The sequence below is a fragment of the Schistocerca nitens genome, chromosome 4 (assembly GCF_023898315.1).
Source record: "Schistocerca nitens isolate TAMUIC-IGC-003100 chromosome 4, iqSchNite1.1, whole genome shotgun sequence".
Classification (NCBI taxonomy): Eukaryota; Metazoa; Arthropoda; class Insecta; order Orthoptera; family Acrididae; genus Schistocerca; species Schistocerca nitens.
The window spans coordinates 490,802,929-490,821,607 of NC_064617.1; the positions used below are offsets into that span (position 1 = coordinate 490,802,929).

Here is an 18,679-nt window from a genome sequence, read left to right on the forward strand (position 1 = left end):
ATCGCTACGCAGGTGAACTACCGAATGGGGCCTGCTCTGTGACTGCATCTCGAAACGTTGAGGTGCAAAGTAGTTCTGGAAACCTTACCAGATTGCATGTATACGGGATTTCGCAAATCACGAAAGGCTTACACTTTCAGGAAAACTCTAAGCGTTTCTTCATTTGCTTTTCGACAGTCATAAATTTGTTTGTTCTAATAATTAAATTTCATTAAAAATAGTAAGTAGTCGAATAACTTGAAATTCACTTAAACTCCTTGCAAATACACTTATTTTTAATTGAATTATCTCTGAAGTGTTACGTAAATTAAATAATATGGTCAGTGATGAAAAAATATAGATTAAAAGTTAAGTTTGAGCGGGAGTCGAACTGTCGCCTCATACACGTTCGTCTTAAGAAGCTCGAACAGTTCGTCAGGACTATAGATATTGACAGTGTTGCGAACGGTGGTTACTGTGGTTACTGTTACGTGTTGCTAATACAGTGAAACACACTTCATATGTCATACTTGACACATTTGTAACAAAGGTTCTAGTGATTTAAGAAATAATTCAACGTGTCAAGATAGTTCCAGTAGCCATGAAACCAAAGTCATCTTTCTAAACTTTTGTTTATTCTTTTATTTCTGTCACCACTCAACTTCATATTAGATAGTACAGCATTCTTGCCACAGGAAGAAGAGCTCTTTCTGCCTGACATTACTATATTTTAGTGTAAAATAACGTCAAACACTGATGACCTCAGATATTAAGTCCCATAGTTCTTTGAGCCGTTTGAACCATTTTTGTCACCAAATAGTTAACACTATTTAACATGTGTGCACAACTGTTTACAAAGTAAGTCATAATACAGTTGAGAATATGCGAAGCAACTTTAAAATTTTAATCTGTATTACAATATTGCCACTATGTTGTTGTGCAATAGACGAAACCTTGTCGTGTGAATGCTTCACGAGTTCAGTATAGTTTGATGGAGCGTGTTATATTATTTTTTTTTAATATGTCGTCATTATTTCCTACGTGAAACACGTGTCTGGCGCGTAATTGTCGTCTTCCCAGTAAGAGAACTTGTGGACACGGCGTCCGGATAGTACACGACCAGGATGAATTTCTGGTATCTAACCAGGTGTTTATACCTTTCCCCAATCCGAGAAAGATGTGCCGGATAGGATCATTTTTTAATTTTATTAGTTAACTAGTTGAAAAACCCGGCATTGCCTGGGTATTAATTTTGCGAATTTTCTGTTGGTAACGAAAACAAAAAATGAATGGTGTTTGTAGTTTAATATCGAAAAAATTTCATTTCCATGTATTTCTGTAAACATTTTCTAAAGTATGAAACAATCTACAAAGAAATATGCAGAATTTGCAAATGTATAAGTACAATATCCAATTTATTTTGTAAACGTCTCTATGGCAACGTCTCATTATAGCTACACAAAAGGCTGTTGTTTTCGCCTACAGCCGGTCGCGCTTCGCAGTTAAGTGCTGTCTAAAGCGCTGTCAGGTGTCAGGGATTTTCTTAAACTCACTCGACTGTAAGAATGTCTTAATAGTAAAGAATAAATCTGTTAAAACATGAGGCATGATGCGGCATTTTTCCACGTATCTCAGTCTCTTTCACGTCATATCTCTTGAACTGTGTCATACAATGATACATTTGTGTGTGTACATTCAGCAGCATTTGTGGGTACTGTCTACAAAATGTGCTGCGAATAGAGTTAGTAGCAAAGAATTAATAAATTTAAACGTCATGCACATTTATGACGTCATATCCCTTTTACTATGATAAGTAGGTGGTTCTTACCCCCAAAGCTATTTTTGCTTCATAGTAAGCGATATGTTTTCCACGTTTGGTTAAAATCGTTCCTGGGGGTTGGGAGGAGAGTTGGAAAACACACACACACACACACACACACACACACACACACAGACGCACGCACGTTCATCTTTATAATATTTATGCATATCAAAACAGTATAAATAAATAGTGTAAGAAGGTTTATGGAAATCCTTCAGCGGGGATATATGAACGGATGTATTATTCGTGGCACAAAATGATACATTTACCAAACACATTCATATTTATAAAAAAATTTCGAAGTGACCTCTTCCCATGCATCCCATGTGTTGTTGCATAACCACAAGCGCCGGAACGAAGAGGGAGAACGGAAGACCAGAGAAGGCGGTGAGGAAACGTCAGCCAATAGCCCGCTGTCAAGGAACGCTCTGCGCCATGAGCGAACTCTGCAAGAAGTGAATATTAGCGCAGCTCATGAGAGCCTCGGTCGGACATTAGTGGACAGCATTAGCACGACCTAGCAGAGAGTGCTGCGATATCAGATTGCAGTCATACATATCCATTGCTTGCTTGAACATTGTGTACAGCAAGGATTCAGATTTATGTTGCATGTCGCCCATCGCTTGCGACACCTTTGTACATCAAGTTTAATACCGTCAACCTGCTTTATTGAAATAAAACTACTGATGTTATTTGCTTGAATTGTTGTACAACATTCTGAGAACGCAGCGTCACCCGGGCACCCTATACGAGACGAGTGGGCAAGACCCAACACCATGAGCCTGCGCTTCCTACGTTGGCGTACTTTCTGGATGGTCAAATGAATTTTGGATACGCTTCCTCGAACATAGACGTTGAGTTGGGGAGTTGAATACAGTGTGCATGTAACATGTCGCAAAAGATACAGAATCCATTCGGTTTCTGGTATCCCCACCAGAATCATGCATGTCGGACGAGTAGTTGCTCCTGTTATAGAGTCGATGTGATCCACGACTCCACCGTAAGCCGCGTGGTCGTCCCCGGTGTTGGCCAGTGCGTCTAGAGTCGTAGCTTCTCTGGTTCGACCGGGCGGACTCCGAAGCCAGTTGCATGCTAGTTGTACACCGGGTTCTTCTTTACTCGGCCTAAGCTCGCTTGCATTCGTCGTGTGGATACTTCTCGCTGCCGCGTTCATATAGTTATGTGTTTGTCCTTCACCGCACTTTGAGACTCCCTGATTGCCGGTTAGCATGACACACTATGCTTTTCGAGGGCGGCACGCATAGTGGCACTCCGAGGATTCAAATCTGGCGGTCGGACAGGCCATGCAATGGATCCACCGGTTGGAAACTGGTGATAGAGATACTGCCGAACCACCCGTATAAAGCGAGATGGAGCACCATCGTGCATAAAAAAACATGCATTGGATGACATCTAGAGGCACATCGTAAAGTAAATGAAGCAACTGATGTCTGAGAAACGTTTGTCCCTGTCCCAGTTAAGACATTGCGGAAAAAAGTAGGGACCAGTGAAACGATCATGATTTATTCCATCCCACACTTTCAAGGTGAACGTCTGTTGATATCTGTTTTGTCGCAGTTCCTGAGAGTTTTCATAATCCAGGAGACGGTTGTTATCGTAATCGAAGAGCCCTTCAAGTGAGAAACCAGCCACATCAATGAGTAAGATACTTTCACAGAATTGCAGAAACGCTGCATGCTGCCCTAATAGGCGTTGACCGACATTTACTCTAGGCTTGAAAGCCTGCTTCATTAAATTACTCCTTCTATTGAAGGGCATGCAGACATAGAAGATTTTCGTACGGAATGTTCCAGAACGTCATGAGAGAAACGTCTTCCCCTATCGTAGTTCTTCTTGTACTAGCTGATGCAGTTACGTCCGCCGTACGGAGAACCCGTTCTTCATGCTTAGGCGTTCGTACATCGCGTGGTCTCCCACAATCTGGAACTCTATTCTGAAATGAGCCTGTCTCTCGCAATCCTTGGTGAAGTAGTACGTGCAAACTTTGTTGCACAAGGTAACTTCAAATGGCTCTGAGCACTATGGGACTTAACATCTATGGTCATGAGTCCCCTAGAACTTAGAACTACTTAAACCTAACTAACCTAAGGACAGCACACAACACCCAGTCATCACGAGGCAGAGAAAATCCCTTACCCCGCCGGGAATCGAACCCGGGATCCCGGGCGTGGGAAGCGACACAAGGTAACTGCCTCCCACGGTAACGTTCTGCATGAAGCTGGCACTCTGCGTCCGAATTCCCATCTGCTGGACAGTACATGTAGTGTGTCATTCCAGACACTGAATAAATCGTTGTGATGTATTCTCTAAAACGGGACGAAAGACAATCATGCAAAACAAAACAAATGCCATGACAAACTGTAAACAAGAAAAAAAAATGGATCAAATGGCTCTGAGCACTATGGGACTTAACATCTTAGGTCATCAGTCCCCTAGAACTTAGAACTACTTAAACCTAACTAACCTAAGGACATCACACACATCCATGCCCGAGGCAGGAGTCGAACCTGCGACTGTAGCGGTCGCTCGGCTCCAGACTGTAGCGCCCAGAACCGCACGGCCACTACGGCCGGCTAAACAAGAAAATGAGTAAAAATGTACATTTGAGGTAATTGACGAAATCAGGAGTCACTACAGGTAATTGCTTTCATACATTCGTAACGAAGGATATTCGGACCCATGCTCAGATGAACATCTTGAAGTTAACAATGAATCTGTAAAGTGTGTGACACATGTTTTCATACACACTCTATTTTGTTAGAGCTCTAGTGTTTCCTGGCAGCACTTTTAAATTAGCTATCTACAGCGTGGCAGTTATTGAACTATATGAAAAAAACCGTAAATTAACTACAAACTACGGCGTGAATACAGTTTATTCAATATGTAAATGTCACTACAGATATTCCGGTTCAGGTTATGACATGTTCCGTATGCCTGCCATCATTGGCGATGATGTGGCGCAGACAAAGCGAAATTCTGCATGAGCGGCTGAAGTTTCGGAACATCGATGCTGTGTATGACCTTCTGAATGTGTGTTTTCAGTTCAGCAATGGTTTTGGAGTTACTGCTGTACACCTTGTCTTTAATATAGCCTCACAAAAAGGAGTCGCATGTGTTCAGATCCGGAGAATATGGCGACCAATCGAAGCCCATGCCAGTGGCGTCTGGATATGTCACAGTCAGAATGGCTCTGAGCACTATGGGACTCAACTGCTGAGGTCATTAGTCCCTCAGAGTCAGAATGCGGTCCCCAAAGTGCTCCGCCAGGACATCAAACACCCTCCTGCTTCGATGGGGTCGAGCGCCGTCTTGCATGAACCGCAACTTGTCTAAATCAGGGGCATCTTGGTTAACGGGGAGGAAATCATCTACCAAACCTTCACATACCGTTCCGTAGTCACTGTACCATCAAGGAATGTCGCACCGGTTATTCCGTGATTGGACATTGCACACCACACAGTCACCCGTTGAGGGTAGAGAGACTTCTCGATCGCAAAATGCGGGTTCTTAGTTACCCAAATGCGCCAATTTTGCTTAATGCCGAACCCATCCAAATGAAAGTGGGCTTCGTCGCTAAACCAAACCATATTCACACCTAAGTCCTGTTCGTTAGTTCTGTGGTCATTTGTGTTAGCGAAACACAACCGCTGTTCCATGGCCCTGAGGCTTGGTGGCTGATGGATTTGAATTTTGTATGGCAAGATTTTAAACATGGCTGCAGCAGCAACTGTTAAAATTCTTCACAATAAAGGATGACAGCCAAAAACAGTTGCAGGATAGAATTTTTTTATTAAAATTCTTGACCAAGGTTTCGGTACATATAAATATACCTTCATCAGAAGTAAAACTTCATCATGCCATGGAGAATAATAAAACAATTATGCCAAAGGCGCCGTCAGTAATTTAAAACATCATCTCCATTTGTACAACATGTGTAATGGGCACAGGATCATAGCGAACAGTTTAACACCGTTACTTCGCCTATGAACTATTGAGACACGAGTGTGAAAGCACTAAGGCTGCCTTAGTGCTTTCACACTCGTGTCTCAATAGTTCATAGGCGAAGTAACGGTGTTAAACTGTTCGCTATGATCCTGTGCCCATTACACATGTTGTACAAATGGAGATGATGTTTTAAATTACTGACGGCGCCTTTGGCATAATTGTTTTATTATTCTCCATGGCATGATGAAGTTTTACTTCTGATGAAGGTATATTTATATGTACCGAAACCTTGGTCAAGAATTTTAATAAAAAAATTCTATCCTGCAACTGTTTTTGGCTGTCATCCTTTATTGTGAATTTTCTATGGGAAGAGATGCAGGTCTTCAACAACGATTGGTCGCAGTGCCTCCCAGTTGAATCACACCTGATGTGCAGCTCATCTGATCGACTTCCTGGAGCTAGTTTGAAACACAGCGCGTGTCTTCTCGATGGTTTCAGGCGTTTTCACCCTTTTTGGACGACCGACATTGCCAACACTGTCATCACGAACGCTACCCGTTCTCTCAAACTTGCGAATCAAAATTCTTGATTGTTAGCACACTTGGACGGGTTGTCATGAGCTTGAACTCGGTCGCAAATTTCCTTTGAGCCGCAGATGGGCTGTTAATGGTCACATAGTGGGCCTACATATGCGCTGTACGCTCAGGCACATTCTACCGTGACATTTTCACGTGCAAATGGCCGACAATAACAAGCCGCGTACGCATGCGCGTACTAATTCCCATAATGACCCGCGGCCAACCATAGAGTCTGGACGTCCTAACGCAACCGTTAAGAAGTTATGACGATTTTATTTCATATGGTTTAAAAATTGTCACCCTGTATTTACAATTATATGGTCAGAATATGACTTCAGCTCTTTTATTTTTTTTTTCTCTTCATTGCTTCTTCTGTAGGCACTAGATACATACAGCATAGGTTTCCGTTTGATAATGTCACAGTTATAGATTGCAGCACGGATAACCGTTCACTGTTGTAAACTGTGCACATATTTCTTTCTTGATCTAAGGGTCACCGAGAGCTCATGGGAGCTCTAAAGGGAGAGAGTGGAATACGGTGTTGTAAGTAGTTAGGTAATTTAATGTGCAGATAGGAAGCACTACAGGCCTCCTATCAAAATATGTATAATTAAATAATTTTCTTTACATTATAGACCACTAATGATGCCTAGTATGAACAGGCGAAACGTGTTATGTTAAATAATAATAATAATAATACATTCAGTTGAAAAAGACGAATCTGTTCTTATCTTCCATGCCAGTAAACCCTAACCCAGATTCTTTAAATAATCGAACATCCATCTATAAAACGTCATATCTCCTGTACTATACGGTGTATGTCGTACAGTGACTTAATTTTGCAGGTAGATTCAGTGGCTTATGTGGATAATGTCGTCAAAACGTGTTGCGGATGCAGTTAGTAGTAAGGAAGCAATGAATTAAAACTTCGTGCCTGACGCTGCAGTTTTACAGCATGATCAACGAAAATGTAGTAAGCAATAAACTTTCTTCCTTTCATCATTTTGTGGAGGGTGTCATCAAGAAAAATGTTCATAAAGGTTTGAAATTGTGTGTAAAGTTCGTTGCAAGTCGCTAAGTTGTCTCGTTCTCAAATACTGGATGAATAAAATCCGGATACTTCGCTGCCGCAAGACAAGATACGCAATTGTTAGCTTTGATACCTATCTTATTGTGCTAAAGTTTAAACATAAGACACGGAAATGGAAATGCCGTGTGGCTAGAGCCTCCCGTCAAGTAGACTGTTCGCCTGGTGCAAGTCTTTCGAGTTGACGCCACGTCGGCGACTTGCTTGTCGATGGGGATGAAATGATGATGATAAGGGCGACACAACACCCTGTCCCTGAGGGGAGAAAATCTCCGACCCAGCCGGTAATCGAACCCGGGCAGTTAGGTATGACATTCCGTCTCGCAGACCACTCAGCTATCAGGGGTGTAGAGACATAAGATTACAGCTCTTAATGAGCAGACTATAACTGCATTTTAAATGTGGTCAAGAACCGTGTGGAATATTGAAAATAAAATTTTTGTTACCTCTGGAAGCCACTGCATAGGCAACCTACTACTTGGATTGTGCCTTGTGTGGTGGTATAGTAATACAGATAAACATAAATGTTGGTTTATGTTGTTTTACTCTATTTGAATTGATTTTCAGGCTATTTTCTTTCTTACTCCCATGTGCACATGCTAGTTCCATCACTTAAATGCACTACTGGCCATTAAAATTGCTACACCACGAAGATGACGTGCTACTGACGCGAAATTTAACCGACTGGAAGAAGATGCTGTGATATGCAAATGATTAGCTTTTCAGAGCATTCACACAAGGTTGGCGCCGGTGGCGACACATACAACATGCTGACATGAGGAAAGTTTTCAACTGATTTCTCATACACAAACAGAAGTTGACCGGCGTTGCCTGGTGAAACGTTGTTGTGATGCCTCGTGTAAGGAGGATAAATGCTTACTATCACGTATCCGACTTTGATAAAGGTCGGATTGTAGCCTATCGCGACTGCGATTTATCATATCGCGACATTGCTGCTCGCGTTGGTCGAGATCCAATGACTGTTTGCATAATATGTAATCGGTGGGTTCAGGAGGGTTATTCCGAACGCCGTGCTGGATCCAACGGCCTCGTATCACTAGCAGTCGAGATGACAGGCATCTTATCCGCTTGGCTGTAACGGATCGTGCAGCCACGTCTCGATCCCTGAGTCAACAGATGGGGACGTTTGCAAGACAACAACCATCTGCACGAACAGTTCGACGACGTTTGCAGCAGCATAGACTATCAGCTCGGAGACCATGGCTGCGGTTACCCTTGACGCTTTGTCACAGACAGGAGCGCCTGCGATGGTGTACTCAACGACGAACCTGGGTGCACGATTGGAAAAACGTTATTTTTTCAGATGAATCAAGGTTCCGTTTGCAGCCTCATGATGGTCGCATCCGTGTTTGGCGACATCGCGGTAAACGCACATTGGAAGCGTGTATTCGTCATCGCCATACTGACGTATCACCCGGCGTGATGGTATTGGTTACACGTCTCGGTCACCTCTTGTTCGCATTGACGGCATTTTGAACAGTGGACGTTACATTTCAGATGTATTAAGACCCGTGGCTCTATCTTTCATTCGATCCCTGCGAAACCCTACATTTCAGCAGGATAATGCACGACCGCACGTTGCAGGTCCTGTTGGGCCTTTCTGGATACAGAAAATGTTCGACTGCTGCCCTGGCCAGCACATTCTCCAGATCTCTCACCAATTGAAAACGTCTGGTCAATGGTGGCCGAGCAACTGGCTCGTCACAGTACGCCAGTCACTACTCTTGATGAACTGTGGTATCGTGTTGAAGCCGCATGGGCAGTTGTACCTGTACACGCCATCCAAGCTCTGTTTGATTCAATGCCCAGGCGTATCAAGGCCGTTATTACGGCCAGAGGTGGTTGTTCTGGGTACTGATTTCTCGGGATCTATGCACCCAAATTGCGTGAAAATGTAATCATATGTCAGTTCTAGTATAATATATTTGTCCAATGAATACCTGTATATAATCTGGATTTCTTCTTGGTGTAGCAATTTTAATGGCCAGTAGTGTAATTCCCTTCCCATCAGTTCTTGCCTTACCCCTTACACTATCCTCGCCGTGTGTTGCTCCGCTTCCCACTCTGCTGCCCATTAGCTGTCGCCTAGCAGGTTTGTGCTGCTGTACAAAGTGGTTTCCTTAACCGAGGCCTTCCAGATCGACGACCTGGTGTCGCGGCAGAAGCTGCCCGTGGTGGTGGGCGGCACGCACTACTACATAGAGTCGCTGCTCTGGAAGGTGCTGGTCACCGGTGGCTCGCCGGACGAAGCCACCAAGAGGCGCCACGCAGACGACGCCGCTTCCGACAGTGAGTCGCCTCTCTTTCGCCTTCTGACCGCTCACAGGTTTAACGCAGCGGGCTAGAGCTAACGATTGGGAGTGGTCTCTCATTATGCCGCCGTGTACTACATTATTATTATTATTGTTGTTGTTGTTACTGTTGTCAATAATAGAGGAAAGTGCCCAAAACAGGACCCAATTTTGTTTTCTTATTAAAAAAGAAAATAGTGTTAAATAATGTTTTAAAAGCGTGTAATATTTTCTTTATAATGTTCTGCATTATTTACATTTTATTCTTAGAAAATATCATTAAAAGATATTACGAAAAACATTACTGTCAAGAACCTTACACTTGTCGAGTATAAAAAACAGTTGCCAAAATACGTCACATTCTAAAAATAAGCTAATAGCACTAAAATAATTAGAAAAAGGTATTACATAAAACATAATCCAGTTTCAAGGTAGGTATAATATAACGTCTTCCAGAAGGTTACAAAAAATGTCTCTGTGCTTCCTTTACTGAACCCAAAAGTCCTGCTGCAGGATGTTCCCGTGCACTTTCTATCTGACAATTTAGTTTTGTGACATTTAATAAAAGACCAACCTAGTTTTCACCAGCGATTGCGTCCTTGAAGGGGTGTTCATTGTTCTTTCTCTCTACCAGTTGTACGGCCTTTTTGTCTCAAATCATTACGAGTAAACCTAAGGAAAGAATCTTTCCTAACAAGACAACATTAAACTAGTCCTTCAACATCTTTACCCAGAATTCTATGTCTGTCTATTTTGTTTCTTCTGCTTCCTGTGTTCTACCGAACTTCGTTTTGGACAGCATCGTACGTGTTGTTTTCGGAGCATTAAATTGTTTATTGGCCTTCTTCCAGTCATCTTCTTTTTCTGAACTGCACCAGTAGCTTTAGTGATTGTAGAAGAACTCCACTTTCTTTGATCAACCTTTCCCATTACCGCCTTGGAATCTGCAGTAGAATGTCAAAGAGGATAAGAGTATATACTAATAGACATAAAAAAAGTAAAGGGTTTGGTTGAAGCAACTGAAAGGAAACCAGTTTACGCAACTGTCATCTGTCATATATCAGCCTATTAAAATTTTACCCAAACATTTAAGTGCAACAATTTTATCATAAACACCAACCATAAATATTAGTATTGAAGAACACTTTTATGTTGACTTACCTGCCAATATGTAGGAGAAACAATGACAAATATGGCACAATGTAACACTTTTTTCATTGTTAAAACAAGTAAAAGCGAACTTACAAGTAACAAGTGAAGAGGGCAACTTGTGCAATCCGCCGATAGAGTGCACAGTTATACAAGACTAAACTACTGTTTACGCCTTGGTTGCACTAGAGTTCAGGAGAATACGGATCCAAGAACCAGGGAACCGCTATAGCGAGGGGGAGTCCCATTTTGGGCATTTTCTTTTATTATTACTCTGTTAACAATAATATTATTATTTCAAAGACCATTTCGTCTAACTCCTTTTTCATCTTGTCCATCAATCCATTTTCTTGTCTATCTTCCTGTTTTCGAAGAATGTGTGGATATTCGTTGTCAATTGGTTTTCCTTCATTCTCTCTCGATGTTCATAGAGTGTAACGTGTCGTTTCCTGACTTCATATATTATTTTAGGACAGAATTAATATATTTGCTCATTTGCTCTGAAAGTCCAGTCGCCATCCATGTTCTTGTTTGGAATTACCTTAAAAAATTCGATCGTTCTCACCATTCATTATCAGATTTTCAGCATGTCTGCTAGCAAGATGTTGTTGCTGTTCAACAGTTTATCATTTCCTTTAGTTTCCCAAGTTTGTAGCCAGTTGCTATTTATTATTACAGATTTATATTTCTTGCTAAATTCCAGTTTCAGATCCCAAAGGTTTTCCAGCTCCCCCAATTATTGCTTACGTGATGGTGAGGACACTACAGAATCCGAACATTTTTTTACTTTTTTTTATTTTTTTTTGCCGGCCTTGTGTGGGATATAGACGCTGACCAAATATCACGCGATCAGGGAACAGACGTGTTTTGATTTTAATTTGTAACTTGTATGTTAACCCAAAGAGCAGGGGTGCCTCTTTCGTCAGTTCCACCGTATCATGAACTTCATTTCTATCTTCACTGACATTGATATTTTCACCGTTACCCTTTATGTGTGTGTGTGTGTGTGTGTGTGTGTGTGTGTGTGTGGCGGTGTTACTCCAGTCTCCTCCGTTCTGAGACGGGCATGGAACCGACTGTGGCGGAGTAAATTATTACTATTATTATTACTATTACTACTACTTTGACAAAAGAATCATATAGCGTCCATATTTAATGATTCAGTGTCATTAAAAACAGAACAATGAGAAACTATCTTTAATATACAAAGATGAGGAATATCTAAAACATAAAAGGTCACAAAAGTAATGGGTAAAATTTAAAAATAAGGACCACAATTTATTTCATCATTTTTCTTAATTCATCTTTCATTATTTAGGTACAATTGGTTTTTTAAGCAAACCGCGTAACCTTAAGTCAGACTCAAAATTGCCATATGTGGAATTAGGGAACACAGAACACATAATCCCATTATGTGAGAATTACATACACAAAAGACACGCAACACAGGTACAAAAAATAGCCACTGAACGCCAAATATACGAAGCAGCTAGGAACGTTTTTCAGTGAAAGCATCTAAACAAATTAGTAGACGAAATTTCTAAAACAACTTACAGGGAATATAGAATGAAGGTTTTCACGACCGCATGACATAGCTGCTGGTAAATCTTTCGGGATGGTAAGGTCGTGGATCAAAAAACTCGTCTGTTCCTGACGTTTCGTCCAGGACTGCTCTGAACATCTTCAGAGGCGCTCCCACTGAGTCTTGCCGACTTGCAGTTACGGAGAATACCTACGCACTGGGCCAAGTGAATATGCAGCAAAATGAGATAATACATAAGTTGGTAATTATGAACTTCAGACACTATGACAAAAGATATTTTGCAAAGATACTTCAGGCTAAGTAGTGTTCGATTATTGTTAGCGAAAAGTCACTTTAGAATTGTACATAAATGTATGGTAGTATTTTAAACAGTGCTCGTGTATTGTCACCTAAGGCCTGTACATAACCTTAGTTCTACCTATATTATACGCAGCTTACACCAATTACTCTACCGCTAACACATAGTGAAGTATGGTGTCTGGGGGTCAACGTAAAATGCCGAGATATTTATCCACAGACATCAAGATGGCGGCTCTGTCATGTATCCTACTTCCGCTCCCCCCCCCCCCCCCCCCCCCACCGCCCCGCCTCGTTTCTGAATAATCAAAACATTTATTTATATTTCTGTTTCACGAAACAATTATTTTATTTTAAATAACTGCAAAACTACTTCAACGGCAAAGAAAATAAAAGTAAAAGAAATGATCCGCCTCCACGTGGAGGACACGGGAAGCAGTGCGTGGGTCGCAGGGATTGCCGGTGGCCAGCTTAGGCTCCTCGAAAAGCTCGGCGGGTAGACGCAGACGCTTTTTTTAAAAAAAAAAAAAAAACAGCATGAGAAAGTAGACGTTGGGTCTTTCGCGAGCGGCAAGTGAAAAAAATTGATCAAGTAATGACCCATTCTAGAGTCATGAACTTTTCAGCCAAATATGAGGCGCGGTGGTAGTGCGGTAAAGGGAGCCCCTGTTGGGAGTATATGGGAGGGGCTTTCCAATTCCAGCATTTGCGTTACAACCAAGGTAAGCTTAACGGAAACCTCGGTCAGAACCGCGGTATTGGATCTTTTCTTCGAAAATTCGACCCAGACGATAAATCTGAAAGCCTAGCTGGAATATGTGTATATAAAAGTATAGTCGGTAATTTGCTCTACATCTGCAGACTTCAAGAAGAATATAATAATTCCAATCCCAAAGAAAGCTGGTTTTGACAGATGTGAAAATTATCGAACTATCAGTTTAATAAGCCACGGCTGCAAAATATTAACACGAATTCTTTACAGACGAATGGAAAACCTGGTAGAAGCCGACCTCGGGGAAGATCAGTTTGGATTCCGTTGAAATGTTGTTACACGTGAGGCAATATTGACCCTACGACTTATCTTAAAAAATAGATTAAGGAAAGGCAAACCTACGTTTCTAGCATTTGTAGACTTAGAGAAAGCTTTTGACAATGTTAACTGGAATACTCTCTTTCAAATTCTGAAGGTGGTAGGGGTAAAATACAGGGAGCGAATGGCTATTTACAATTTGTACAGAAACCAGATGGCAGTTATAAGAGTCGAGGGGCATGAAAGGGAAGCAGTGGTTGGGAAAGGAGTGAGGCATGGTTGTAGGCTCTCCCCGATGTTATTCAATCTGTATATTGAGCAAGCAGTAAAGGAAGCAAAATAAAAATTCAGAGTAGGTATTAAAATCCATGGGGAAGAAATAAAAACTTTGAGGTTCGCCGATGACATTGTAATTCTGTCACAGACATCAAACGACCTGGAAGAGCAGCTGAACGGAATGGACAGTGTCTTGAGGGGAGGATATAAGATGAACATCAACAGAAGCAAAACGAGGATAATGGAATGTAGTGGAATTAAATCGGGTGATGCTGCGAGAATTAGATTAGGAAATGAGGGGCTTAAAGTAGTAAATGAGTTTTTCTATTTGGGGAGCAAAATAACTGATGATGGTAGAAGTAGAGAGAATATAAAATGTAGACTGGCAATGGGAAGGAAAGCGTTTCTGCAGCAGAGAAATTTGTTGACATCGAGTATAGATTTAAGTGCCAGGAAGTCGTTTCTGAATGTATTTGTATGGAGTGTAGCCATGTATGAAAATGAAACATGGACGATAAATAGTCTGGACAAGAAGAGTGTGCTTTCGTAATGTGGTGCTACAGGAGAATGCTGAAGATTAGATGGGTAGATCACATAACTAATGAGGAGGTATTGAAAAGAATTGGAGAGAAGATGAGTTTGTGGCAGAACTTGACTAGAAGAAGGGATCGGTTAGTAGGGCATATTCTGAGACATCAAGGGATCACCAATTTAGTATTGGAGGGAAGCGTGGAGGGTAAAAATCGTAGAGGGAGATCAAGGGATGAGTACACTATGCATATTCAGAAGGATGTAGGCTGCAGTAGGTACTGGGAGATGAAGAAGCTTGCACAGGATAGAGTAGCATGGAGAGCTGCATCAAACCAGTCTCATGACTGAAGACCACAACACTGCACACAGACAGTGACACGTCTGAAACTCCACGGTGTTTCAGAACGGTAACCGTTATTGTAGCTTCCCTTCACGTGGCAGCAGCGAGGTGCGCCGACAGTGACGCGCCCTCTGCCAACACTGGAAACAGAAGTTGCGCCACGTCATCTTTTCAGACGTACAGCGTCACGAAGGCCGTATCCTTCTGTGGAGACTCCGAGGAGTACAAACGATGACAAAATGCACTCGTTATCGTGGCGCAGACCTATCGCCTGGCGGGATAATACTGGATCCTACTGGCAGGACACCTCTGATTAGAGTAGCCGGTAATTTGCACAGCAGTCATTACATTTCTGACGAGATAGGGCTGATGACTATTCTGTGCTTGAAACATCCGTGCCGCTATCGTTCAACAAGGTAACGGACGGCTGTACGTTGTCTGTGCTGCCCGTAAGTTACCAAGAGACAGGCACTACGGTTGATGCACTCTGCTGTAGAGCTGAACCAGCATGGAGTGGCGTATCCGTATCTGTCATCCGAGATCGCTTCCACTCGATGGCCAGCCGCCGTAGACCGAGCGAGGTAACGCAATGGTTGGTGACTGCTGACAAAACGCCGGCCGGGTTGGCCGAGCGCTTCTAGGCGCTACAGTCTGGAACCGCGCGACCGCCACGGTCGCAGGTTCGAATCCTGCGTCGGGCATGGATGTTTGTGATGTCCTTAGGTTAGTTAGGTTTAAGTAGTTCTAAGTTCTAGGGGACTGATGACCTCAGCAGTTGAATCCCACAGCGCTCAGAGCCACTGGAACCATTTTTTGCTGACAAAACATTCGATAATTTTGTGCACCGGAAAAGGAGTGGACTTAATTCATTCAGAAGATTTCTAATCACTCCAAATCTCAAAAATGTTAAGAGCAAATTAATATTCCACAACTTCTTACTTTTTTATACCACAGTCGTGATACAGGAGGACATAATAAAATAGTTTACTTGTATGTCTGAATGAAAATACATTACTGATGATCCACAGCTGTACGAAATAATTCGACATTTATTCGCTGAACTGCGAATTTTTTGACCTCAGCCGTAGAACCTTTTAGTGTAGACGTACTACCTGTTAGTGACAATGTAATGGACTGCGGCATAAGGCTGTTTTATTTTTATCTGTTTTATTTCTTATATGTTGTAGTTTCATGTACTGACATGGTCCATGAGCTTGGAGAGTTGTTCCTCAATTTGATCTTACGGAACTTGACGTGTATATAAATAAATAACAGTGTGACATACGGAGGTTTAGTTCGGCCCGGGGAGCGTGCACAGATAGCCGAAGTGGTTAAGGCGGACGCTCACAATAAACGGGAAACCCGGTTCTAGACCCGATCCGGCACAAATTTTCATGTGTCACTAATAGATGATAGCACATCGATACTTCATACAGTTGATGTCAGAAACGTTCGCCGTTTGCGAATAAATTTCGAAGTAATAAGGTAAGTTCTCCCACATTAACTGGCGTGAATAAGATTTTTGAATGGCCCACTTGAACATTTTTCTCCTCCTCACCATTTGAGTGACATTCAAAGTCTAAGTGATTTACTGTTAACTTCATTTCATCCTGCTGATGAAACAGACTATTGTCAGACAACATTCCTGTAAAATAACTGACGCTCGGAAAACGGATATTTGATCAAGCTTGCAAAATACATAAAAGACTTAACACGTTGACACGGCCGGGCGGTGTGGCCGAGCGGTTCTAGACACTTTAGCCCGGAACCACGCTGCTGCTACGGTCGCAGGTTCGAATCCTGCCTCGGGCATGGATGTGTGTGATGTCCTTAGGTTAGTTAGGTTTAAGTAGTTCTAAGTCTAGGGGACTGATGACCTCAGATGTTAAGTCCCATTGTGCTCAGAGCCATTTGAACCATTTGAACGTTGATACTATAGCGAAGAGCAGTTTCCGTAATTCGATTTTCATCTTCGGCAAGTTGTTTTGCATGCAAGCGACATGAATGCATGGCAGTAGTTGGAATCTGCTACGGTTGCTTAGCAGACTTCCTGCTGCCGTCAGGTATTTTCACAGCAACAGCAAGTGTGAAATTGTGGTACGACAAGTCCTGCCAAGAGGCAAGACTTTGGTAAAACACTAAATTCGTATTCGGGAGGGCGGAGGATCGAATCCCAGTCTCACTATTACGAATTAAGTTTTGCCTGGTTCCCCTAAATTGCGTAATGTGAGTGGCTCACATGAAAGGGCACCGTCAATTTCTCATTCTTTCCTAATCTGAGCATGTCCTCCGTTCTTAATGATCTCGTCGTCGACGGGACGTTAAACGCTAATATTCCTTCCTTCTCAGCCGAGTTGGAGCCATTGTTGCTGCCAGAGGTGGCAGTTCTGTGTTCCTTATGGTTACAACTTGCGATCGCAGTCAGTTTATTTTTTCGTTGTTATTGCGTCGTCGCACTACGCCTTCCACAAAGGGGGAAAGTCAAACACTAGGAACGATAAACTGTCAAAGCCTTAAACCGTGTCGTGCTTTGCATTCAGCACGTCGCGTTTATGAACGTCTTGCACGAGAACCAGTGTGCACGACACGGAGAGTTGAGGCGACCGTGCGTACGAGGAACTCAAGGCCGGTGGCGGTGATAAGCAGCTGACCGTCCGCGGCTCGCGTAAGGCTGGCTGGCTGGCTGGCTGTGAGATAGCAGGCGCCGTCACTCTGACTCAGCTGCGCCATTAAAAATGAGGACCGCCGTGACGCGCTTCGCTACTCACGGCGAGGCGCGCGCCGCCACGACACCGCGCCCTGATTCACCCGCACAAAACAGTACTGACCCCGCTGCAGCTTTTGGGTTGAACGTCGAGCACTTACATACACTAGGCCTGTTGATATTTTCAAAAAATATCGGGCATCTGGTTTACCAATATTTAAAAAAAAAAAATATCATTATCCACACTCGATATATCAACAAAAAAAATTATCTATGATCGCCAGATAAAAGACACTACTGGCCATTAAAATTGCTACACCACGAAGATGACGTGCTGCAGACGCGAAATTTAACCGACAGGAAGAAGATGTGATATGCAAATGATTAGCTTTTCACAGCATTCACACAAGTTGGCGACACATACAACGTGCTGACATGACGAAAGTTTCCAACCGATTGCCCACACACAAACAGCAGTTGACCGACGTTGCCTGGTGAAACGTTGTTGTGATGCCTCGTGGAAGGAGGAGAAATGCGTACCATCACGTTTCCGACTTTGATAAAGGTCGCATTGTAGCCTATCGCGATTGCGGTTTATCGTATCGCGACATTGCTGCTCGCGTTGGTCGAGATCCAATGAGTGTTAGCAGAATATGGAATCGGTTGGTTCAGGAGGGTTATACGGAACGCCGTGTTGGATCCCAACGGCCTCGTATCACTAGCAGTCGGCATGACAGGCATCTTATCCGCATGGCTGTAACGGATCATGCAGCCACGTCTCGATCCCTGAGTCAGCAGATGGGGACGTTTACAAGACAACAACCATCTGCACGAACAGTTCGACGACGTTTGCAGCAGCATGGACTATCAGCTCGGAGACCGTCGCTGCGGTTACCCTTGACGCTGCATCACAGACAGGAGCGCCTGCGGTAGTGTACTCAACAACGAACGTGGGTGCACGAATGGCGAAACGTCATTTTTTCGGATGAATCCAGGTTCAGTTTACAGCATCACGATAGTCGCATCCGTGTTTGGCGGCATCGCGGTGAACGCACATTGGAAGCG

At 42.9% G+C, this 18,679-nt stretch overlaps 1 protein-coding gene across 1 annotated transcript in view; it reads left to right on the forward strand.

Moving 5' to 3' along the window:
• Nucleotides 1-18,679, forward strand: part of LOC126252380 (tRNA dimethylallyltransferase-like) — a 522,812-nt gene that overhangs the window by 492,663 nt on the left and 11,470 nt on the right. The window contains exon 3 of the mRNA XM_049953271.1: nt 9,592-9,742. Coding sequence (XP_049809228.1) covers nt 9,592-9,742 — 151 coding nt within the window. The remainder of the gene's footprint in view (nt 1-9,591; nt 9,743-18,679) is intronic.